Consider the following 26,920-nt stretch of genomic DNA (forward strand, 5'->3'; position numbering starts at 1 on the left):
TCGGTCTGGACTGTTCCAATGAGGCACAGGGTCAAGACTGATTTGCATATGACTGGGCCTAAACTGGGGTGGCATGGTGAGCAAAAGAACAATGGATTTAACCCAGATCTCTTGACTGGGAGCGATGTACGTCCATCATTTGTTTGCGTAGCAACCATTCGGTCTCTATCAGCATATTAAATGGGATAATTACTGTTGTTCAAAGTCAACGCTGAGTACTGCTGAAAATAGTAAACTGTGATTGCAGAGGTACGAAAACTGGCAAGCCACATAATTACAAGCTCAACTTTATTAAGTACAAATTGTGGATGCTTTCCAGAAAATACATGAAAACCTCTAGTTAATGCACACCTCCATCCCTGTTTGGATTTTTATTATGTTGCCATCCGAACAGAAACACCACGTCTGTTCACATTCAACTGATGTACACAGAGCACAGCAGGATTTCATATGTTCATACTGTATCAAAGCCATGAAAAAAGCTGCACCTACTTAAGTGACATGTAAGGCACTGCATTGGTTCCAACCCCCAAAGAATATCTGATGGGTACAAATCATTAAAGCAATCTGAAGGTACAGTGGATAGCTGGTAGATGTCAAGTTTGCATTAGCCGACAAAAGCCAGCAATCACAGTAACCTTTTCAATGGACGGTCTAGGTGCTTATTTAAGAGAATTGGAGTCCGAAATCAGCACAATTTTCTGATATGTATTCATGTACAGTGACGTAGGGTAATTAAATAGCTCAATGAAAAACCTGCATGCATAATGTGCAAAGATGCCCGATGGAGTGTGGCCACAGCATCATCTAGTTACTACTTTGACTGGGAATAAGTGTATGAATTTGGCTACCACAACAGCTATGTCTCTGTGAGGCCTAGGAGCGCTAGTGCATATCGTGGAATTTTCAAGAGTTGATCATTTGTTAATGGTACCAACAGTAAAACTTACATGGTACTATACATCAACCTAAATGGTATAATACTAAGAATGATAAATTCCATTAAGTATCTTCTCTTTCAAAATATGTACTGCTCAAACTGCTTCAGTTTAATTAGTATGTTGAGAACCACAATAGAATAATCATGTTTTCTTTGATATGTTATTCTGAATAGCAGTTTTATTACAGAAGTAGCATATATGGATGATGTTTCTTTCGTTACAGTTTGGAGCTCAGCTGCCCCATCAGTTTTTCCAACTTTATTGCTAGGCTCATGTCTCCCTTGATCTTAAGCTTCCCAGACATAAAGGCCATCGTTGGCTTCAGCTTTCCTGCATAAAAAAGACACAAAAACATAAGCTGGATCCAAGAACAACTGACTGAGCAGAAGAGAAAACAACACTTCATTATTCTTTTAAAAGAGAGACAACATTATTTGAGACCATATATACAATTTCAAAGATATGTTATACTAGTAAGCCCAGGCTGGAGGTAAAAAGAGCCAGGCATAGGGCAGGATATGAAATGTCCACACTGACTGCTTTATCAATGGCTATGCAATTTATCATGTGATCCCTGTACTAATAGGTTCCACAGTAAAATGTACAATTGCAAGTGGTCACAAAACATCCTTCTTATTTGAATATTTGTTAAGCAGGCTACAATGTGTGACACCATGCGAAAGCCTGTGTTTGCAGGAATCATGGCTTGCAAGGGAAGCAGGCCATCATCTTTGAATTTCCTTTCCCAAACAGTATTTTAAAGTGTACATTAAAGGGACAGATACTGCTTTAAAAATTATTTCCTGTTTGGGAGTACAACAGCGGAAGCTGGCAGTGGGCTACTAGACTACTTCCAAGTCTACTTGACACAATACCACCTCCTCCAAAAGTACTGGTATCTAATCAGCAGTTTGCGACAAGGACTGATGTATTGTATTGCGAATTCCAAAGAAGAGGTGCATGTAACTTCCGCTTCCCCTATTTACGATTCGTAATGGGTCGGAAGGCCATTTTCTAGTCATAAGGGGGTTTAGGACATTTCAAAGCACTCTTTTGCAGCTACCGAATAATTTTGCACGCCCAGGGTTTTTGATCGCAAATTGTTCATCGGTCCTTCGTCTGGAGGTTTGAAATCACAATGCAGCAATCTTTCTCATTAAAATGTAGAATATAGCTTGCAAGAGTACTGAATGACAAAGGCAGGACCTTATATATCTTCATTTCAAGTATAACAAAAAAAAAGCACAGCTACTTTCCTGCCGTAACCATACTAAATGTTCACCTAGTTTAATGCATTTAACCGCATGCGCGCTAGCTTGTTTTCCCGCTGTGCGCTGAATTTTGAAAAACGCGCGGTTTGTGACAAAGCCAGCTCGTCATGCGCGTAGCGCAGGTAACGCCCATGACGAGCTGGCTTTGTCATCCGCGTCGAAGGGGTTAAATAAAACGTTGTGGTTTATCAGCATTTCATAGTCACCGGACCCTCATAACATTGTTTACTGATCGTCAGCCCATGGTGTGTTCTGGGTTGTAGAACTACATTCCAACAGGCAATACACCACTATGGTAAATCCCAATATTGAACATACTGGACCCCTTTATCTTTGGGGTTTGGGCCTCACAAACCATTTATAAAGAGGCTGCCTTCAGGCAAACAGAAATTGGGAGGAGAGCATGGTAGAGCCAAGTAGGTGAGGTTCTCTTCATTAGGTTCAAAGCTGACGGAAGGAACAACAACCCAGCTTTACAACATGTTGCTAAATAACCACAAATAACAAGGAAGGCAAGAATTCCACAACACTCTCTTTCTATCCTCCTGATCGGACCCCCATTGCACAGCATACACAGAGTTGTTTTGCAGAAGATGTGGCGTGAACATGCTCTTGTCAAATACAACCAATAGCAACAATCAGGATTCACACTTCTCTGCAGAAGATAACAAAAAAAACTGGGAGCGTGATCTTTGAGGTTTATATGTTTTGAAATAGTGCACATCCTGAATGAAACACATTATCCAGTTATGAAAGCCCTCACTGTCTAGAGTTTGATCCTCTGATTTGATAACCAGGAAACCAATCTACGTTATTATGAAGTCATAGCTCTTCCAACTCAAGACTCTCAGAACAGAGCAGGTCATGTCTGGCACAGTGCTATAAAAAAATCCTTTTTGAGGCCTATATATCCCATTTAAGTCTTGCAATCCATGGCGCTTTACTATAGCCTCATAGCCCGCCGTAGAGGGCTATACCGGCTATTAAAGGCCCTCTCCAGCGTTAAAGTCCCCGAGCCGAAGGCGAGAGCCATTAACAAGGGAGAGGGACTTTAATAGCGGTATAGCCCATCTACGAAGGGCTATAAGGCTATTAGAACATTCTGTCACTAGAGGACAGAATGTTCTAACAAAAAAAACAAAGCCTTATGGGAGCGTGAGGGAATTGGAATCCCCTCAGGTTCCCTGAAGCCTTTGTTCACAGCCAGAGCTGTGAACAAAGAAACATTGGAATGTTGGAGCTCCAGGCTTATATCAGCCATTATAAGCCCAGAGCACTCCATTGTCTTCAATGGAGCTCCCAACATTCCAATGTTCTAATAAAGAGTATTTGCTATTCTAATTTTTATTGGTTAAGTTGATATTCTTTAGACTTCGTTAAGATGGTTTGATACTGGCTAGCTTTATGTTCTGTTTTACAATGATGTATGTTTATTATTAACCAAAGATTAGTTGGTCCTGGTTCCTGGGCCTTTTTAGTAGCAGCTTTCCTTTTTCTCTTTTACCTTCAATAAAACTCCATTGGATCAACTCTACAAGCTTCTGAATATCATTCAAGGAACTTCACACTTGGCGACAAGCGTGAAGAATCCATTAACTGGAATTAAGCTACTGTTTTTGACAATGTTAAACTTATCTTGTTTGTAAAGGACCAGAAAAATACTTCATGTTAGAGGAAAACTGTGCTCCTTTTTCAAAGCTTTTATTTAATGCTACGGGCATCATTGTTAATACAGTGAGTCACGATAAGCGCTTTAGATTTCACACTTCAGTTCTACACTGGCTTGGGGACTATGAGGCATTTCAACGTATGCTTCTCCCTCACTCACACTACATGAAATACTGTCAAGCGCTGGAGCTGCCTCTCACGCACTTCACATATCCGTGTTTACGTGTCCACCATTTCAGAGCATTTTATTCACAGATGAGACTGTATGAGCGAAAATAAATTCTGCATGCTCTTTAGCGACTTGTTTGTTGATATTTCAAGTGGTGCACGTCAGAGCATCTTGGATCATGGACGGCTGAGCTCGATCATAGGGGTTGATCTATGCCATTGCCGTTAGACAGAAAGGCTTATATTTATGTATGAATGGTTATACAACACTACCTACTGACCCCTGGGATTTGTAACAGTCATTGTCAACAGCGAATTGGCATGCCCAATAAAGAGCAATTTATTTGGTTATTCCACTGTCCGTGATCTGTATGCTTGTGCAGGTATTTTAAATTTATTTTCATCTTTTGGGAATTGTCTCCATGTGTCAAGATCGATTGGCATGCTTAATAAACGACATCAACTTGGTTAGTCTACACACAGCGATCGCCATGCTGGTGCAGACATTCTAAGCATATTTCCTCCTGTTATTTAACAACTCGCTGTGTTTATTATTAATTTAGGGCTCCCAGTGTTATGGTGTTTATTTTTTTTTAACATTTCCATCTGTATTTATTCATTTTTTGGCCATTTTATCTGTATTTATCCATATTTATTTTGTGCATAAATGAAGTTAAAAAACTGTACCTTTCCATATTTATTTAACTGATAGACATGCACTCATACTTTGAGGTCTGTTGTGTTTTAGCTATTTAAGCTGTCAAATTCTACCTAACAGTAATTCCACTAGTAAATACTAGCATTATACCATAAATGTAACTAGCATTATACCATAAACGTATGTCGACATATTCCCTTATTTAAAAAAATTTCATCCTGTTTTTTAATTTCCCATGCTGTCCATCTGCTGGCCTATAATTCATGAAAGACATCATGGAGAGTCACTTAAAAGAAGCATTATTTCCTGTATTTATCCAGTTTTAAAAATAAATGCAGAGAGAAAACACTTTGTTTTCGGTCTGTATTTATCTGTAAAAATCCGTAAAAATGGAAAACAAGGAGCCTTAATTATTATATAGACTTTTTTTGCATTATTTTGTTTATCAACACGATTTTGCTTGTGACGCCTCTGACTCCTTTTCTACAGGATCCTGGTGAACCTCCAATGAAATGCCGATTGTGGCGCGGGTCTTTTCATATTTATTTAGGAGCCATCGATGGAGTTAAGTTCAAACCAGATCGCAAGAGAAATTAGCTTTGCTATTATTTGGGGGTTGAAGGTCAAAATGTTTTTTGATCATTTGCATGAATATACACTGGCAGAAGATGAAAGTATCTAGGCGTTAAAACAAATGGAGACTTAATTTGAGGGTAAAGTTAACTTGGCAGTACGCAGACACATTCTTTATCAGAGACAATTGGCACTTATGTTACTGCACTGAAGAAGCTTGCATCATATTGTGAATCTAAAAATGTTACTTCTCAGTTAATCTGTACTCAAATTGTTTCAAGGTGTCATTCTAAAAAAGATACAGGAAAGGTTGTTCGCCTGTAAAAGTACCAGGCTTGATGAGGCAGTTCATATTGCTAAAAGTACTGAATGTTCAAGAGAGGATTCTAAACAGCAAGAGTCTAGCTTTAGCAGGTAGCTGTCGTCAGCAGTGACAGAGGGATTCAATCTAGTACATCGTTATTTAAGGCTGGTACATTTATGCATGTCTATAATTATAAAATTGTCCAGCAACTGGCCAATAATGTTGGAAATGTTGTTAGGTAGGTCCTTTTGGGAACGTGTGTAGAGGAGGGAGGTGTACCACTTTCAGAAGTATACAGGACCAACCCATGAGGGAGGAAACTGATGTTAATTAGAGTAAAATAAATGAATTGGTACGGTCTATATTAGTACTAGAAATTGGGATTCTTAATAAGTGTTATAGAGATCCCCATGTGGACATATCCATTGACACAAGTTATATTCCCCCTTTACTTGATTCTAGTAGTAGAATTACCATCAACATTGATAGATTAAAAGAGAAATGGTCAGCTAAAGTAATTATGTTACCTAATGTCATTACTATGGCAGAATTGATATTATGGGTTAGTTTTGGGCAGATATAGTTTTTTTGTGGCAGCAAAAGCAAAGGTAAAGTATATGTGGTTAAAAAAGGCATTCATTCTCTTGGGTGGTGGCATCATGTACATTTTGGCAAGACAATTTGACCAAGCAGGCCAGGTCTTGTTGCTTTAGAGGAATACCACTGAATAGGGGATGTGTCTTCCTGGTCCAAACATCAACGGTTTACAAGTTTTGAATATGTGTTTTATTATCAAATGTCGCATTGTTTCCCCACCAGCCTAACAATCTTACTCAACGAAGTGTAAACATTTTTCATGGTTAATGCCAGTGTCTATCGTACTGTCTATCTGTGTTGTTGTAGTGGGATGGTACCAAAGTAGTTGCTGTGAGTTTTGCTTCAAGACATTTTGAAGAGGTTGAATCTAGGTATTCTGTAATTGAAAAAGAAATGCTTACTTGCACATTGGGGTGGAGAAATTCAAGTCATGTTTGTGGAGCAGGACGTTTGATTTGTGAACAGATTGGCATCTTTTTGATATTTTATCAGGTTACAAAATAAAGAAATCTATGGCTTATTTGGCTACATTGTCAGCTAAATTGATGCATTTCAACTCTCCAGTTGATCACATTGCTGCTGGTGGCAGAAATTGAGACGGATTGGTTGTCAAGGTTGCCAATAGATGAACAGATTGAAGTGGTTGATGAAGATATTGAGGAATATAGTATAGCTAAAATTGAAGATCATGTTGTATGTGAAAGTGTGGAAAACATGTAATATTTTACTTGGCATAAGCGACAGCCATTTTGGCTGTAGTGTTCATTTAAGTTTCCTTAGTAATTCTTTCGTCTTTTCACTCTGCTTGTGCGATCTATTTTAGTTGACTTCCTGACTTAGCTAAAACCAATGTACGTGCTGAGAGTTGTAGCTGCTAGTACATCTGTTAACTATCAATCATTTACTGCTGCCATAAGCATTTCTGCTCCCCCTCAGACTTTGCTGACCATGTAATTTTCATCTGCCCTTGGTTGCTGATAACTATTCCTAAAACTTGTTCTTCCTATTTCTGTTCACATGCTTACCCTGCTCAAACACTGTATAAAAAGGGCACTGGTTTGTGAAGCCAGTGTACTACCTCAGGCAGCACTTGAGAGTGTTGTGTGGACGTGGTCCCACTCATGAGTGATTAATAAACTTGTTATTCATTTCCTACTCCAGTGCTGATCTCAACTTGTTGGTTTTTGAACCCGTGGACAAAAGGGTAACCCTGCACCAGTGTACCCCGCACCAGTGTACCCCATAAAAGGTAAATTTCCACAAAAGTATGGAAGTTTGGCATAAGGAAGTACAGGATGATCAGATTTTGCAGGATGTTATTCATGACAAAAAGATGACCTTTTGTAGCATTGCAGACATGTTATCTGTGGAAGATGGTATGTTGGTAAAAGGTGACAAGCTTATTCATCCCATTTGCTACAGGCAACGGATTTTAGAAACCGCTCATGCTGCGCATCTTGGCATGAGTACCACTAAATGTAGAGTATGTTGCAGTTTTTGGTAGCCTGGTATGGATGGATAAGGTGATGATTTGGTCAGCAGTTGTTCATAGTGTTCCATTAGCGACAAACAACTCATCATCATTGTGCCCTCTCTTAACATGGTTTCTTGCCGGGATAAAGTGTCAGCAGAAATTTCCTGCCAATTTTCTAGGTACATGTAATTTTCTACCCATCCAAATGAGGTACTTTATTGTAATGATAGATCATCTCTCACATTGCGTGGAGTTGAATGGTCTGGCTGAAACCACAACTAACAATGTTGTACGGTTCTTCAAAAACAGTTTTGCCAAGGAAGGGGCACCTTCGGAGATTTTATCTGACAATGAGGTTCAGCTCACATTTGTTGTCATGCAAGGTGTCTTGAACAACAATGGAATTAAACTATTACATACTATGCTATATTACCCACAATTTAATGAAAAAGTGGAGAGATTTAACAACGTTTTAGTGGAATGTATTCAAAGTGCGATCATGTCTCGTACAGATTGTGTGGACGCAATCAGGGAATTGTTATGGGCTTACCCTACCACACTGCATCCTGTGATGGACAAACTGCTTTGGAAATGATACTGGGTAGGATGGTTAGTTGTGTATTTCACCTCTATGAATGGGGGATGTTAGGAGCCACAAGGTTGCTGTATGCTAATTGTGCTAGTGAGGATGCCAGGAAGTTGCGTGTTGAAAGTGAGTGTACATTTAAAAAGAAAATACTGATGAAGAAGAATTTAAGGAAAGTATGTACCGAGGACTGGGTTCACATTAAAGATCCCCTAATGTTGAAATAAGGGCATTCTAGATTGAGGGACCCACAAAAATCATGGACCTAGGTGGGATTCAAGTGTATGCACTTTGAACCGTGAATTGTGGAATGCGTCAAGGGTAGCCAGGTATCACTCTCCCGCTCAGGAGGAGTACAGGGGTATATTTTAATGTCCTAGTCGGTGCATACAGGTTCGCAGTTCTCACATCAGAAGGGTTCCTAAAAAATTGATGGAAGAAGATGTTGCTAGGTATCCACGATGCCCTGAAAGCTGATTTCTCTGTCTTATGCCAAAATGAATAAAATTTGTTTACAAAAAAATAAAATAAGAAGTTGCTAGATTTGTATGGTCTCTCTGGAAGGTTATGATTGTTTCTTTTATGTGTTTGTTGATTGGGTATGTTATCTGTAATTAGTGATTTATCTTTAGTTTTTTTGTGTGAATTGTGAACCATGTGTGGTTGTGTGCTGGTCCGTGTTATGCTGTATGTGGAGGCAGGATATGTGGTATTCTTATTAGTTATGTTGACATTCTTTAGACTATTATTTAAGATGGTTTTCTATTGGCTATCTTTATGTTCTGTTTTAGAATGGTGTGTGTGTTAATATTTTTAAGAACTTACCCAAGATATCTTTAAACTCTTGCTTAAGATAAACCCTCAGAAGTCTGGTACATGTCTATAAGTAGGTATACTGAGAAGGAGATATCAAAAGAATTTAGAAACAATGTTGGTCCGTGGTTTCTCCTCCAAAACAGGAACTAAATATAACAAGGCGAAGAGACCAACATTAGTTGTTCTACAGTCACTACTGAGTGGTGAGAGAGCCTCTTATCAAGTTTGTGTGTTGAGAGCTTTTCTTTTAAAGGATGCGGGGCCTCACCCACACATGGTGCCAAGTTTAATCGTTGGGCCCACTCCTCGCTGTAAGGGTAGTGATGGGTTCCTGGGGTAGGCTCCAAATAATTTGGCGCTCTTCTGTAGGAGGAATGTACATGTTCAATGACAGCTGCTAATGAAGGGTAAAACTGCAGCATTCTGACAAATATCCCAGAGGATTAAAGCCTTTTTTTCTGTCTCCGTTAAAAGCAAAAGGCAGATTTAGAACTCTAAATGTCACTGTCAACATTTGTCATGCCTGTCATAGCCAAATATGTGTCTGCAGCCTTTAATCAGCACTAGGGTTCGCTATAAATTTACACCTACTTGGACTACCTGTGTTGTGTGTTGGAATGGCGGAGAGTGCCTAGTGTGTGAAGGACTATACTTTGGCCACTATTAGTGGCTGTTGAGACACTAACCATGGGTGAAATTTGGTGTGTCACCTACGTTGGGAACAGACTTGTGGCTTAAAAAAATGATCAGAGTGTGCCACACAGTGCGATGGTATTTAGCTACTTGCTAAACCAGGTCTTATTCGATTATCTCTGCATAGGTTTTGCTGTGTGTCCAGTAAGGGTTAGTAAGCCCTTTCCTCAATGGTGCCACACAGTTTGGTTAAGGTATATTGGGCTTAACAAAAGGATAAACCTGGGCTGAGCAAAATCTGCCGGAGTGATGTGAAAAGGCTTAGGTATATGACAACTGAGAAATAGTAGCCAAGAAATGGACTTCATCAATGTTTGTTTCCCGACACTGTGGTACAGCAAGAAGCTGAAAACAAGAATGTCAAAATAAAAATCATACCCCAATCTCTTCTATTCCTAATATTTAGATTTTTTTTCACATTCCCTTTCCTTCAGAATACTCACAAAAACTGGACAGTACTATAACTTGTATATATAAAAATAAAAAATGGCACTAATCCAGCCTGATAGATGTTGCTCAGTAGGCTATGTTCATGTAGTTTCTATGCCCTTTTTCTTTTCCCTTTCCTTATTTTTGTTCAGCCTCTTTTCTTTGCCACCACGAACGGTGCCCACATTTTACTTCTATTACTCTTTCTGTGGAGAGAAGTTATTGTTTTCTTCATTAATAGTTTAACCCTTTTTTGTAGAACATTGCCCTGATTTTTGTTTCACATCTGTTTTAATATGCTTCTACACAAAAAAGGTCCACAAAATGGTCAGAAACAAATGGTCTCTAAAACGGAGAGTTGTGGTTCTTTTTAAGTAATCATCTCGAGGTATTGGGACGTAAATACTGTGCAACCATGGCGATATACAGTGAGATAAGGATACAGCTCTGCTTCCCATTTCACACCTGTTCTGCATGCCTAACTGAAGCTTTGGAAAACCTTTTCCTACACAAAAGCATACAAAATTGACTGTCAATGTGTCCTATCGTTACAGCCCATAGGTGGTGTCAGTAATTTTCATTAAGCCTATGTTTGAGCCGTTACCTGCATCTTGGACATATGAATGTGGTGTAGCCAGTAACCAGTTTTTAGGCCGACTCCATGGTCAATAATCCATTTAATGGGCAACACCAGCGAGTTAGCCACATCTTGAGGATCTTGGTCAACCTTGGCAAACTATCCTCCCTTAAGTGTCTCAAATTATCCCCATACATAATGCACAGGTGTTTTCTGGATGTGCAGTGCTGGTCTGCTTAGCATGCTGTCCTGTACAGAAGAACAGCCAACACCATGCGTGTTGTTGCCTGACTCACAGAGGCCAGGCAGTGAGAAACACCACAGGAGAGTGTGGGTCTGTTGCTGCACCCATGCTACCGTCTGGCCAGGCACTGAGGTAGGGAATCATGAAAAGTGCCTCTGCAGCAAATCTGCTTCGTCTATGGATTCCTCTCACCAGCAAGCAACCAGGCTCTACAAGCTCACTAACTCTCCAGCCACAGTGTAACCACCAACTTACGTAGCTGATGGCTGAATAAGTTGCCATGTCTGCTCCCACTACTGCAGTCAGTCTATCAACTAGGCCCTTAGCGGACAGTAAAGAACAACTTACACAGTGGACCGTTCTAAGGAATATGCAGGCAAACTGTCCCCTCACCTACTGGCTATGTTGAGGAAGCCACCATAACATGTGGGGTTTGGGCTCCTTCACTTATATAGGCTATTATATGCATTCTTCAGAAGCCTGGAAAGGATGCACCTTCCTGTTGCTCGTACCAACTACTTTTGTTTATAAATAAGATTACAGCTGGAATTGTGGCTAATATGCTGCTTTGCCTCATGCCTGGAGTTTTTTTTAAAGAACCGAGAGGGGTTTATATTTAGCTGATCAATATACAAAACATAATTCCTTATTTGCCTTACTCTACCAATGGTTTCCAGATTTTTAGGTGGTAAATATTTTTATGGACGCAAAGAAAGCATTCCACTTTGGAGTGGAATTTCATGCTAGAGACGATACAAAGAGTCGACTGGATTGGGTGAGGTAATGAGAAAATTTGCTGCTTCTGGCGTCACAGCGGTACTCGAGCGTGGTGACTATGGTGTGGTTAAGTGGTTTGTAATGGGCCCCAGTTGATGCAGAGGGAATCTCATTTCTCAACACCATTATTTGAAGTGACGCCAGACCATTGGTTTGTATATTATACTGGAGATCAATTTACATAGGAATGCTTGCTTTCAGGAGGACAGGATTTTGTTATAACTTTATGCAAAGGATAGACTTCCTAATAAAGCATTACATCGACCTCAATCATTGAAGATATGGCCAGGCCTCCAAATGAATTGGAAAAAATCAGAGATTTTCCATCAGATATCGGGAAATTCTATGTCAGGAGCGGAGGCTTCTTATTAGGCTGTCAACTTTCTCCATTATTGTACTCCAGCAGCCATTAAAAGGTATCAACAATCTCAACGAAACTACATTTCCCATGAGCATCAGGGAAAATGGAAATAGAAAATGTCCCAGCAACTGTCCAATCCCGGACCAGGGCTCCTGATATCCTCCTCTGCTGACGCTCTATCCTCCTCTTTCTTCGCTGCTCCAGCAGCATGCAGATGAGTGTCTTTTTCCTTGCTTATTTTCTTTGATTATTTGTCTTTGGCGATTTACTGTTAATTTTTCACAGGGTCGCGCAAGTTCGCGCTGAGGTGTTATCCCTGAGGGCGTTGCGGCGTTGACTCTGTGTGTGAGCCGCGGGGGCGGTTTCCGCCCCTTTCGCGGCTGTGGTGACAGGCTCTGTGCGCGGGCGGCCTCCCGCCGCTAGGGGACCGCGCGTCCCTTCGCTGCCGCTCTGAGGAGCTTAACCTCCCGCCGGGTGCACGTCGTTGAGTTCCGCTTTATACACACGTCGGGGAAGCGGTTCAACTGACGCGCACCGCGGGGGAAGATCTGTATTGTCTTTGTTTTCGGGGCAGCGCTAAGGCTTCATATTGATTTACAGAGCCCCTGCCTGGAGCCTGAACACCCGCGAGGCGGGTAGGATATTTGGCGCGTTTGTGGGACCGGCCCAGGCAGGCTTCAGCTTAGTGCCCCATAGAAGAGGTTGTTGGGTCCCTCTTTTCATTAATACTGACCTCGCTAAGGCGGGAAGAGATTCTACCCGAGGACACTGTCCTACCATACCCCCTGATACACCTTGCTGTCTGCTGTGACAGAAGTATGGAATACGATGAATACTATGAGGAGGAGGAGCAGCAGGTCATGTACCTGCCGGTAGATGACCACTTCTGCCAAGTGATGGATTCCTCCATTTTGAAGGCCGTGACACGGGTCGTGGAACCCCTGGAAAAGAAGACAGACCAACTTCAGGCGCAATGCCAGCCTCTTGGGCAAGGGGCAGTCCCTGCGGGGCAACCGAGCCCCATTTCCCCAGACCAACCTACGGCGAGTGCCACTGACCCCAAGCGCAAACGCTCTGCGGACGCGGGGGTGGATCCAGATGCCTTCTCAAGAAGGCATTCTTGGACGCGAAAACTGCGGCGGCTCCCGCGGCCTCACAAGACACGCCATCGGGCGCCGCGGGTGATGGTCCAGACACTGCGACCATGGTTGACCCAGATGAGTCACCCCAAACCTCGGATGGGGATGGGGAGCCGGACCATTCGTGGCCCGCAGCTGATCCCGCCCAGGCGCCCAGCTCTGACCCTAACTCGGACATGCTCAACCCGGACGAACTCCTCCACCCACGCTCATCGCACTGGGTTCCCGCCCCTAAGGTGGCGGCGTACATGGCGGCCAGACTTCGCAAGCCGTTGGATCAGGAAGTGCGTAGCTGCCTTCGGGCAGAATGCCCGCGTCCGAACTTGGAGGGTAAAGTTGAGGTTACCCCAGAAATTGACCCCAAAATGTCTACCTTCCTCCAAAGTTTGTGAAGGACCCCAAGAAGGGTATAGACCGTTCTTGGAGGGCCTGCCAAGATAAGCTCTTGGACACGGCGGGGCCTTTGGCGAAAATCCTGGACATGGCCGAAGATGCCAAGGCCTCAGGGTCTCTGATCTCCCCGGAGATTCTTTCTGGCTGGGCACAACGAGCGATTATATTTCTAGGGAACGCGAATGTGGCTATTTCCACGGAACGGCAAAGACCTATTTTAATCAAGATTGACCCGAAGTTGGGAGAACTGGCCACCTCTGAGGCAGGCACTATGGCGGAAGGCAACCTCTTCGGTGACCCGTTCGTCCGGGAACTGGGTAAATTTGTCAATACCTTTAATTCCCTGGACAAAGCCCAGGCGTCCGTGAAGCGAATCTTCACACCCCGTGTTTTTGGCGCAGCCAGTCGAGGAAGGGGCCGTTCGTCTGGCAGACCCTATAACAGAGGCTCCTTCAAGCAAGGCGACTCCCACAGGGGGCAATACCAAGACCCTGAGAAGTTCGGAAACTTCTACCAAACCAGAGGTTATCCCCGCCGCGGTGGAAGAGGAAGAGGAGACGGCGGCTACAATACCCACAAAGGTGAGACTTCAGAATGTCATGGGCCTGAAAGTGGGGGGCAGACTCCAGTTTTTTCTTCAGGCGTGGTCTTCGCTCACCTCCGACGCATGGGTCTTACAGACCGTCGGAGGGTTTCAGATAGAGTTTTCGGGACTCCCCAGGCAGCTCGTTCTCCCCAGACCTCTCACTTTCACACCAGACCAATGTTCACTGATAGACAGAGAGGTCGCGGATCTATTACAGAAAGGAGCTATTGTGCGGGCAGAACTGCACCCGCGAGGTTTTCTCAGCAATCTGTTCCTCGTGGAAAAACAGGACGGGGGCTATCGCCCAGTGATAAATCTCAGGGAATTCAATGGCTGGCTTATATACCGCCATTTCAGGATGGAGGGTATTCACCTCCTGCGGGATCTGCTTTTGGGGGGGACTGGATGGTCCGGCTGGACCTGAAGGATGCCTACCTCACGATTCCCATCTTTGCTCCCCACAGGCGTTTCCTTCAGTTCAGGTGGGGTCCACAGGTGTACGAGTTTGCCTCCCTTCCTTTCGGACTGTCATCCGCCCCGTGGTATTTTACCAAGGTGCTGAAGCCGGTGGTGGAGCGCTTGCGCACGGAGGGCATTCGTCTTATAATTTATCTGGACGACATGCTCCTCCTGCATCAATGTCCGCGAATTTTGCTGGTCCATCTTCAGAGGACGGTCAACCTTTTGGAATCATTGGGATTCATAATCTACCAGGCAAAGTCGGATCTTCTCCCGTCACGGAGAATGCAGTTTCTGGGTTTCATGATAGACTCAGTGGATGCCACCTTATCCGCCTTCTCGGAAGTTGTCCAAGATCAGGCACGAATTGAGACGGACTCTGGCACGCCCAACGATCCTGCTGCGGCACTTGGCCAGGGTGGTAGGTCTCCTCTCGTCTTCCATTCAGGCGATCTTCCCAGGGCCCCTTCATTACCGGGCCCTTCAACGCCTCAAGGCTTTTCACCTCCGCAAGGGTCTTAGCTATTCCCAGGTCGTTCTCCTCACGGAGGAGGCGAGAACAGAGATTCAATGGTGGATCGAGCATATGGATGCTTGGAACGGTCGAGCGATCTTCGGCTCCAAGCCGGACTTGGTGATAGAATCCGACGCCAGCGGCCTGGGCTGGGGAGCACGTTGTGGCGCCGTGACTACAGGCGGAGTATGGTCGTCTGCAGAGAAGGACCTTCACATCAATTGTCTGGAGTTGATGGCAGGTTCCTTCGCGGTGAGGTGTTGGACGAAGGACAGGGTTCAGTGCTGTGTCCTTCTAAAAATGGACAATGTAGCGGCGGTGCGCTACATCAACCATCTTGGAGGCACCAGGTCCAGGGCCTTGTCCGACCTGGCCAGGACTCTATGGGAATACTGCCTGTCCAACGAGATATCCCTGTCGGCGGAACACCTTCCCGGCTTAATCAACCGGGTGGCGGACTGGTGGTTCCGCCACTGGAGGGACACCAGTCTATGGCAACTTCGCCCCGACGTGTTCAGGGCGATTGCGGACAGATGGGGTCCGTTCTCAGTGGACCTTTTTGCCTCCAGGCTGGACACCCAGCTACGGCGCTACTTCAGTTGGCGTCCGGACCCGGAGGTGAGGAGACAACGGGCGGATCTGGTGGTGATCACCCCGACCTGGAGATCGCAAGCCTGGTTTCCAGTTCTGATGGAACTTTCCTGGGATTTTCCAATCCCTCTACCCCACGTTCCAGATCTCCTCAGGAATCCTCAAGGGGATCCTCACCAACTCCTATCCACGGGCCACCTACGTTTGATGGCCTGGAGGGTTACAGGCGACGCTGGAAGGTCCCGGGACTTTCGGAAGACGCTGCCACGCTGTTGGCCAAATCTTGGGCAGACAGTACCAACAAGAGGTACCGATCCGCATGGTCTCGATGGAGTGGTTGGTGTCTGCGACAGCAGACTGATCCAATGGGGGCAGACATTGTCCACGTCCTTAATTTCTTAGCCTCTCAGGCGAAGGAAGGTTTAGCGTACAGGTCAAACAATACCTTTAGATCGGCCATCTCGGCAGGCCACATCCCGCTGGATAGCCGCCCTATAGGGGAGCATCCTCTGGTCTGCAAACTGCTGCGGGGGATTCGGTTATCAGTTCCTCCGGAACCCCGCTATTCAGTTTTATGGGATGTAAATAAGGTTCTTAACTTGTTTCGGGAGTGGCCGTCCAATAAATATCTGTCCAGGAAACAGATCTCAGCAAAGTTGGCTCTGTCTGATATCGTGCCGCAGAGTCTCAGATGTGAGAGCCCTAGATCTTACAGGTCGTGTCTTGACCCCGGATGGGGTTACTTTCCATATTTCTAGACGGACCAAGGGGGACTCCTGGTCTATCTCATATCCTGCATTTCCGGATGCCCCTAAATTATGTGTGGTTAGGGCACTGAAGGCCTATGAAGTGGCGACGATTGATATACGCCCACAGGGTGTCAAACAGCTGTTTATTGCTCTTACTAAACCACACGGGGCGGTTTCATCTCCTACTATTGCGCGATGGGTGCGATGGGTTATGCAGGAAGCTGGCATAGATATTTCCCAGTTTGGAGCCCATTCAGTAAGAGGAGCAATGGCGTCCAAGGCTTTTTCCCTGGGGGCTCGTCTGGAAGACATTCTGAAAGCCGCAGACTGGTCTTCAGACTCCACCTTCAAAAGATTTTACTTTAAGCCGGTAGTCTGTCTGGCTTCACTGGTGGTGAGCAAGCTTTGAACTAGCCTAATCAGAAGCCTCCGCTCCTGACATAGAATGAAAAATGTCCTAGCTAACGTACAGGAAAGTTTCAATTCTATTAAGGAGGCGGAGGCGAGGATTAGCCCACCCTTTCTTCATTCGAACCCTCCCAGAATTGCCACGTTGGGACGGTAAGTAAAATCTTTATGATGCAGTTTTCTACTGAACTGTTGTAGGCCATGACGTTCTAATGTCGACCGTCTTGCTCAATGATGATGCTATGTTCCTAAGTTGATTACTTGGCACAGTGATTCTGACTAATGTGATCGGACGTTTTTTCCTGATGCCTTACCTAGTCTGCTTGTACCGTAGGTTCTGAGACGGGCAAACAGGACTAACGGATGAGGATCTGTTGCAGTGTCGCAGGAAGAAAGAGGAGGATAGAGCGTCAGCAGAGGAGGAGATCAGGAGCCCTGGTCCGGGATTGGACAGTTGCTGGGACATTTTCTATTTCCATTTTCCCTGATGCTCATGGGAAATGTAGTTTCGTTGAGATTGTGGATACCTTTTAATGGCTGCTGGAGTACAATAAAGGAGAAAGTTGACAGCCTAATCCTCGCCTCCGCCTCCTTAATAGAATTTAAACTTTCCTGTACGTTAGCTAGGAAATTTTTCATTCTCCTAGAGTGACCGGTCTCTGGTCTCGTACCTAGATGTACGTATTCACAGGGACATCTATGCGGTGGCTGAGGATAGCTACAGTTCTGACCTGTTGGTGGACCAATGAGTTGCTTTCCCCCTATTTATGGCTGATCGGAATGATCTGCTAAAGATGGTCTATTCTCTTCAGGTTCTTTTTTCTCCTCTTTTTGTACATCCGGAGTTAATTTTCAAAGCTTTCTTCGAGAACTCAAAGTCAATAATTATGAAACTGGTGTAAGGTGGCCAACAGCCCTCATGTTGTAAGTTTATATTTACACACAGAATAAAGTGTGTCTGTTGGTTTCAGACTTGGAGTTACACTCTTATACCGCACAAGTCCATTTTGCAGCTTTCTGGTATCATCTGCTGCCAATTAGGGCATCTTGGGAATTTAAAGAGACAGATCCTAGCTCTCTTCGTATTGAGCTGGAGGTCCTGCTCTCTAAGACTATTAGTCACATTAACACTAATCGTTTATGAGCTATGGCATATGCTAGATACGGATATCCTCTCTCTGTCTGTTATCCCATGGTTCAATAACGCAATTATCCTGCTCTCATACAAACCCGCAGTTTGTTCACAATTTGTTAGGTTGTGCTTGGCTTCCCTGGTAAACTTATTCTTAATCGGAAATTTAGGTCTCTTGCACAGATTACATTTCAATCATGTTTTTAAATTGTAATTTAGGTTGATTATTGACCAAAAAAGCAATAGAATAATAAACATAACTCCTCCCTAATCCCACCCACCACATTCCATTCCGTAATATATATATGGGCCTTCTGAGACAGACCCAAAGGTAAAGTGATGGCAGCATATAGCCACTGTATCCCAGGTAGAAATATATAGACCATTCAGAGTGCATGAGAGTTGGGTCATGTTTGAGAAGAAAGTCACCAAGGGTCCCCACATTTGTCTAAAAGTCTGTTCTGTATCCATCGTTATAAGAAACCTTTTCCCCAAACCTAAAATCCATTACAGCGCCAGGCAGACCTACTAGTTGCGATAGGGGATCCCCACTAACATAAAATGAAGTTTAGCAGCCAACTTTCAAATCTTTGCTACTTTTTCCTAGTCTCCGCTTCCTTTCTGGAAGTCTTTCGAGCAATCTTCAAGGAGCAGAGACTGGAACCCTGATGTAGGTTAGGAGTGAGCCATCTATAGAGAATTTCCCCAAAAACCTTCCAACGTTGGCAAGGTGCTGTAAAAAATGTGATAAAGACCCTCATTCCCTACATCCCTTCATCTAATCCCTGCGCTCAGTTTACATGGTGTGGAAGGAGTAGTTTCTGTCCTGTAACTCCAGTTCTGTAGTAGGGGTATCTCTGTTATAGTCATAATCTAGTGAATAGTCCCGCCCATGTGCGTGGACCCCGGAGCAATCAAAAATAATCTCTTATAGTGTCGAAAAATGCAGAAATGCACAGACACTTAAGAGAATTTAAAGACAGATAATGCAGCCTAAAAAAGGCTACACTGTCCAGTACTTCAACTAGAAATTCCACCAATAAAATCCACAAAACAGCAAAGCCTGTACAGATTTCCCTTGCTTAAACAGCAAAAACCCTCTGGAATGATAGAGAGGAGGACCTGGACAGACAAGCCCCATAGGCTGCCATTATGTGGCTCAGAACAGGATACTATGCCTTTAAGAGAACTTTCCAGAACTTCACAGTATCCCAGAATGCACTGCAGGTCCCAGTTACTTTCAGTTCTTTTTGAAGGCGTAACACGCCAGACCTGTAGCATTCCGTACATGAATATCTCTCTCCACCGGGGAGGAGGGCGGGCGCTTATGACTATAACAGAGATACCCCTACTACAGAACTGGAGTTACAGGACAGAAACTACTCCTTCTGTAGTAGGGGATCTCTGTGTATAGTCATAATCTAGTGAATAGAATGGCAAGCCCATCCCCACACCAAAGCGGCGGTGGAGTAACGAGAAATAACACCACTATTGTGCGGACAGATTTCGCAGCGAAGCCTGCCCAACCTGAGCGTCTGCCCTGGCATCAGAGTCCAGGCAGTAATGCTTAGCAAAGGTATGGACCGACTTCCAAGTGGCTGCCTTGCAGATTTCAGCAATAGGCACGTTACGAAGCAAAGCTGTCGTGGCAGCTTTGCCCCTGGTGGAATGAGCCTTAGGTTTACCCCCTAAGGTCTTATTAGCTTTTTGATAACACAATTGTATGCAGGACACAATCCATCTCGAGATGGACTGTTTAGAGGTAGCAAGACCCGTCCTGACTGATCCATAATTGATGAACAATTGGTCTGACCTACGAATATCTTTAGTTTTATCCAGATAACATTTCAGCACCCTCCTAACATCCAGGGAATGCAAAGACCTTTCCGCTGGAGACGAAGGATTCTGAAAGAACGTAGGTAAAGTTATAGTCTGGTTGATATGAAAATCAGAAGTAACCTTGGGAAGAAACTTAGGGTGAGTACGCATAACAACCTTAGCAGCATGAAATACAGTATAAGGTTCTTGGCAACACAACGCCTGAATTTCACTCACCCTGCGGGCCGATGTAATGGCCACGAGGAACGCCGCCTTCCAGGACAGGTGCTGCAACGAAGCCTTATGAATGGGTTCAAAAGGTTCCTTCATCAACCTGGACAGCACCACATTCAAGTCCCATGAAGGCGAAGGAAGCCTGACAGGAGGGAATACTTTCTTCAAGCCTTCCAGAAAATCTTTGATCACAGGGATCTGGAAGAAGGAAGTCTGTGAAGGGCATTTCCTGTAGGCAGTCAAAGCAGCCAGATGAACCTTAATGGAATGGACATTAAGGCCAGACTGCGCCAGATGTAGCAGATATGGAAGGATGACATCCTCCTTGCATGTCGTAGGGTCATAGTTCTTAGACTTGCACCAGATGCAAAACCTCTTCCACTTGTAAGCATAAGAAGTCCTAGTGGAAGGTCGCTTAGCCTCCTTCAGTATGTCCATACAATCCTCTGGGAGATTCAGATGGCCATATTGCACTATTTCAGGAGCCATGCCGCCAAACTCAAAGACGAGAGGTTGGGGTGCACCATTCGCCCCCCGAACTTTGTGAGAAGGTCCGGCCTGCACGGCAGCTTCATGTGAGGAATGAGAGACCGGTGAAGCAGGTCCGTGAACCACCACTGTCTGGGCCATTCCGGGGCAATCAGAATCATGTTCGCCCTGGATTGGGACAGCTTGATGAGAACCGTCGGGATCAGGGGAATGGGTGGAAAAGCGTACAGAAAGCTGTTCGCCCAGTTGATCCATAACGCGTTCCCCAGCGTCCCTGGCTGGTAGTACCTGGAGGCGAAGTCTCGGCATTTGCTGTTTTCGGCGGTGGCGAACAGATCTACGTCTGGAGTTCCCCACCTTGCGAAGACTTCTCCTAGTACTTCATCGTTTATGACCCATTCGTGGTTTTCCTGAATCAGTCTGCTCAGCTCGTCTGCCTGAACATTCTGCACACCTGGCAAATGAGTGGCCGTTATCGACAGCCCTCAGGCCAGAAGCCAGTGCCAGATCGCCTGCCCCTCCTGCGACAGAGTGCGCGATCTCGAGCCCCCCTGCTTGTTGAGGTAATACATCGTGGTCGTATTGTCCGTCTGCACAAGCAGAGAGGTGGTCTGGAAGGACGGGTGAAAAGCCTTCAGTGCCAAGTGAACAGCTCTGAGTTCCAGGAAATTGATGTGGTACGTGGACTCCGTCGGGGACCACGTCCCTTGAATCTGTAGGTCTCCGGAGTGCGCTCCCCATCCCTGGAGAGAAGCATCCGTCACGATAGTCTGTGTGGGAATGTCCTTGTGGAAGGGAACCCCTCTGAGGAGATTCTCCGCTGAACACCACCACTTCAGAGACTGAAGAGCATGTAGAGACAGTTGTATGTTGTCGTCCCAAGATCCTCTCCTCTGGTCCCACTGATCTTCCAAGCACTCCTGCAGCGGTCTCATGTGCAGCCGCGCATGTGGCGTCAGGAAGATACAAGATGCCATCGATGCCAGTAGAGAAGACACCGTCCTCACTGTCGTAGATGGAGTGGACATGAGAGCCTGAGCCTTCCGAAGGAGTGATAATCGTCGCTCCTCCGAAGGAGACACGCTTGCTGACAGCGTATTGATGGAGGCTCCCAAGTACTGGATGCACTGGACCGGAGTCGGGACAGACTTGGACATGTTGATGTGCAACCCCAGCTTGTTCAAGAGAACGCACGTCTTCTGGAAGTGTGCTTGAGCTTCCGAGAAGGAGGAGGCCTTGATCAACCAATCGTCCAGGTACGGGTAGACAAACACCTTGTTCTTCCGTAGGTGTGCCGCTACCACTGCCATGCACTTCGAGAACTTCCTGGGCTCAGACTTCAGCCCGAACGGAAGTACCGTGTACTGATAGTGATTGGTGCCGACTTGAAATCGGAGGAACTTCCTGTGTTTGTGTGCAATGGGCACATGGAAGTATGCATCCTGTAGGTCGATGGCGCAAAGCCAGTCCCCCTGTTGCAGCTGAGGATAAATCTGATGCAACGACAGTATGCGAAACTTTTCTCTGCGAATCCACTTGTTTGCCTGCCGCAAGTCCAGAATGGGCCTGAACTCGTTCTTGTCCTTCTTGCGAACCAGAAAGAACCGGTAGTACAGACCTCTTCCTCTTTGAGACAGAGGTACATCTTCTATCGCCCTTTTTCTTAACAGGATATCGGCCTCCACCTGGAGCTCGCGCAGCTGATACTGCGAGCTGACCGGAGGGATCGATGGAGGAGGGCTGATGAACCAAAGACTGTATTCATTGCAAACAATATTCAGCACCCACTTGTCCTGAGTAATTTTTCTCCACTCTGCCAGAAAAAATTGAACGCTTCCCCCCACCGGAGCGGGTAACGGATGAAGGGGAAGTAACCGCTCAGGGGCGAGACCCGGCCGGGCCTTTGGTCGCGGTAGAGGACTGCTGTCCACCTCTACCCCTCTGGCGTTTTTGGAAGGGTCTTCGGAACTGCTGCTGTTGTTGCTGCTGTTGTCCAGAAGACGGTCCTCTTCCTTTCCCCTGCGAGCCGAATAGCCGTTGGAACTGGTGGTAAGGCTTTTTGTCCTTGGGTTTCTCCAGACCCACAGCCGTCAGGGTTTCAGCCTCGGCCTTCATCCGGGCCATTTTGTCGTCGGAATGTTTCCCGAAGAGTGTTTCCCCGGAAAACGGCAGATTGGCCACCCGCTGTTGCGCCTCAGGCTTGAGCGACGTAAGCCTGAGCCAAGCATGGCGGCGCTGGTTGACTCCGTGGCAGTAGCCATGTGCGGCCAACAGAGCTATGTCTGCAGAGGCACTGATGGCCTGGTTGGAAACCAGCATCCCCTCCGAGACAATTTCCATGAAGTCCTCCCTCCTGTCGCGCGGTACCAGGTCCGCGAACTGTTCCATGGAGTCCCATAGCGCTTGGTTGTACCGCCCCAACAAAGCCGAATCGCTGGAGGCTTTCATAGTGGTAGAAGAAGTCCCACAGGCTTTCCTACCAGCCGAATCAATCCAGCGGCTCTCTTTATCCGGTGGCACTGTGGAGGACGGGGAGGTAGAATGCAGCTTCCTGGCTGCCGTCACTATCACCGAATCGGGCACTGGGTCCATGCGAAGGAAGGCCGGGTCCGAGTCAGGAGCACGGTACTTTTTCAGGAGTCTTGAGGGAGCAGCCTTCACCACCGCCTGTGTAAGGAACAGCACTTCCGCCGGTTCGACCAGTCCTGGGACCAACGGCAGAAGAGGACGAGACAGGTGCTTCTTGTGAAGCGTATCGAATATCACGGACGTCGTAGGTGTAGGAGCCGTCACCGTGATACCCAACTTCGCAGCCCCCCTCAGGAGCACCTCCTGGAACGTGCCAATGTCGTCGACAGGGGTCACCCTAGTCTCCGGAGAATCCGATAGAGTCGGCGAATAGGAACGGGTCCTAGATGATGTTGTACGGGACCTGGACCTATGCCTCCTGTGGCGATGTCTAGATCTGGTGGAGGACCTGTGTCTGCTCCTCGACCTGTCTCTCCGTCTGGAGCGCGACCTTGACCTCCTAGGTCGTGGACGTTCTGCCGGTTTCCCCGGGGCGGACGTCTTGGGCTTGGGTGGTTCCTTAGACTTAGGAGTCTTCTTGGGAGGGGTCGGAAGCCTGGGCAACGAGACCGACCTCGGTGGAACCGGTGGCGGCTTGTCTGGCACAGGGGTCCTAGGTCCTGTTGGAAGTGGAGGCAGAGGAGGCAACGGAGGAGGGGTTGGAGCCCTCGGAGGTAGACCTCCAGGCAACTGAGGAGGAGGTGGAACAGCCTTCTTCGGGGTATACACCTCTGAGTACACCGATCCCGGTGACCCGCCATCCTTTCTGGACTGAGGGGATCCCCCCACAGTCCTCGGCCTGTCAGCACGACCCCTCGACGCCGAAGAGCGGTGACCAGGCGTTGAACGTGGTTCCCTCGACGTCGAGCGCCCCTTCGGCGTCGACCGTCTTCTATGCTTCGGCGTCGAACGGCTTCGATGCCTCGACGACGAGCCCGACCATCTCGACGACGATCCTTTATGTCTCGACGGTGATCTGTTGCGCCTCGACGGCGACCTCGACCGCCTCGACGGCGACCTCTTCGACCGCCTCGACGGCGACCTTGTACGCCTCGACGGCGACCTCGACCGCCTCGACGGCGACTTCTTCCTCGCCGGAGAACTCTTCTGCCTCGACGGCGATCTCTTCCGCTTCGACGGCGGCCTCGACGCCGAGGATCCCCTCGACGACGACGATGTCCTGTTCGTCGACGGCGATCGGCGGTGTCGCCTCGACGGCGAGCGCCGACGCCGGGCCCGTCGACGCAGAAATCGTCACTGGGTTCGACGGCGGCCTGTGTAAGTCCCTCGACGTCGACGGGCGACGTTTTCTCGACCCAGAGCCCTGGGGAGACCGGGAGCTGGCCGTGGACCTTCCTCTCAACGTCATGGTCAGTGCTACCAACCCAGACGGAGACTGTGGACGTTTGCTGGACTTCCTGCCCCTGGGGAGCCCCCCAGAGGCCTCAGCATGGGCAGATGAAGCCCCTCCAGACCCACCTTGTGCCTTCAGCCGCCTTTCCTCGAGGCCCTGAAGTCTGATCTTCATTCTGTCCTTCAGGGTCCTGCCAGAGAAGCCTTGACAGATCTCACACTCCTCTGGAATATGGGAAGATGGCAGGCAGAGGATACACACCTCATGAGGGTCTGACTTCGCCTTCTTCCTGGAGCACTCCGGGCATTTGTCAAATAATGCAGGCATATTTGACATCAAAGAAGTGCAAAAAACCAAGAAGAAAAGCCTAAAAGTACTTAGAAAGTACTCAAATCGATTTTAAGTGAAAAAAACACCAATAAACCCTTGAAAAGGGAGAGCTCAATGCTCCAGGGTCCTGCTTGCAGGAGCCGGAAAAAAGAACTGAAAGTAACTGGGACCTGCAGTGCATTCTGGGATACTGTGAAGTTCTGGAAAGTTCTCTTAAAGGCACAGTATTCTGTTCTGAGCCACATAATGGCAGCCTATGGGGCTTGTCTGTCCAGGTCCTCCTCTCTATCATTCCAGAGGGTTTTTGCTGTTTAAGCAAGGGAAATCTGTACAGGCTTTGCTGTTTTGTGGATTTTATTGGTGGAATTTCTAGTTGAAGTATTGGACAGTGTAGCCTTTTTTAGGCTGCATTATCTGTCTTTAAATTCTCTCTTAAGTGTCTGTGCATTTCTGCATTTTTCGACACTATAAGAGATTATTTTTGATTGCTCTGGGGTCCACACACATGGGCGGGACTATTCACTAGATTATGACTATACACAGAGATCCCCTACTACAGAACTTTTCTATAGTGTAACGCCATTGTATAAATAGTTTCAGGCTTGCTTCAGTACTTTGTACACAAGTGACGCCCCTAGTTATTGAGCGTAATCTGCCTACCAAGTCTTTTTAGGCTTAAAATATCCCTTGAGCCTTCTCATAAGTTGTCTGGGAGAGGTTATAAGCCCATCAATTTCTGTTTTATGTATATATTTTTCGAAGTGGGTTAAAAAAAGGGTGCAACACTCAGAGATGCAACTAAGCACAGTGAAATCTCTCAAGGTCGAAATCCATTTTAATCTGTTTACATTACTTAAGACATCTGTGCTGAGCCCATTGTTTAAATGTGTCTCAGTACAGCCACAGTAATAGTATGAATTCCCAAAAGGGGGAATGAATAGGGATGGGTGTGTTGTCAGTTTCCTAACGTGGACACTCCTACAACCCAAATGTTCAGTGTGACAAGCAACATTTTCAGCCTTCAAGTTAAGAAGAATGCTGTATTATCTTCTCAGCCAAGGGATCTTTTATAAAGCTTCAGAGCATCTACAATAGTTTGCTCCGTGAAACATCAATGACACACCGTTTCCCTCTGTGACCAAGCCAACAAATTTCCATCTGATTTGAGATGCCCTACAGTAGGGTGTGATATCAGGGATGTATGTCGTTACAATGCATGCTTTTTCCACGCATACCTTTACAAAGCAGGTTTTACAACGCAAGTCGTTACAACGACTTGGGTTGGGGGGCGCTGGATAGTGAATAGTTTAATTTACTATTCCAACTCCAGTCCCCGTGGATAGTAGGGAAGGTGTTGGATAGTAAATTAAACTATTACCTATCCTACAGCGCCCCCCAGCGCAATTAGTGGTAAAAGTTGCGTGGTAAAGGTAGTGCGTGGTAAAAGTTGCGTTGTAAACGCTGTTTACTGATATCAGATATGCCAAACCTGCCTTCTGTTGGATGGAGAATGCCAGGACTAGAAACTATCCCCATCTTCTTGCCACTTCCTACAGAACTGGCACACAGATTCTGTATCTTTTTCAAAGTCTCCTGGCATACAGAGATTGGCAGGGTCCAAAAACTAGTCACATTTATAGAACTCTTGCCAAACACAAAAGGCGCTTACTTTGCCATTATTCAAATGCCACTGCCATGTCCTTCAAAAGGGCCTAAAGGATTGGAATATATGACCTGGTTTGTTTCAGTGGAGAAGCTGGAAATCCCCCAGCTTTGTTCTTTGACTCATAGAAATGTGGATCTAATCTAATGACAGTGCATTCTGCCTTAAGGTGCCAGTGTTACACTAGCCCTTAAGCATGAGGACCCTTTGCCAAACTTTCCATGATAGTGAATGTTTGTGTAGCAACTTCTGCAAATCCTCTTTGAATTTCACTCATACCCCTTCCTTGAATTCAATCAATCATGCCCTCTCTCTGTAATTAGGGGGTTTGTAAACACTGCTTTCAGTGCATTCCA

General features: G+C 46.1%; 1 protein-coding gene across 1 annotated transcript in view; it reads right to left on the reverse strand.

Annotated features, from left to right (window-relative positions):
• Positions 1 to 271: 271 nt before the first annotated feature.
• The window catches only part of HSDL2 (hydroxysteroid dehydrogenase like 2), a 164,519-nt gene continuing 137,870 nt past the window's right edge, over positions 272 to 26,920 (reverse strand). Inside the window, exon 11 of the mRNA XM_078676640.1 lies at positions 272 to 1,271. Coding sequence (XP_078532766.1) covers positions 1,159 to 1,271 — 113 coding nt within the window. The 3' untranslated portion in view covers positions 272 to 1,158. The remainder of the gene's footprint in view (positions 1,272 to 26,920) is intronic.

The sequence above is a fragment of the Lissotriton helveticus genome, chromosome 2_1, assembly GCF_964261635.1.
Source record: "Lissotriton helveticus chromosome 2_1, aLisHel1.1, whole genome shotgun sequence".
Taxonomy (NCBI): Eukaryota; Metazoa; Chordata; class Amphibia; order Caudata; family Salamandridae; genus Lissotriton; species Lissotriton helveticus.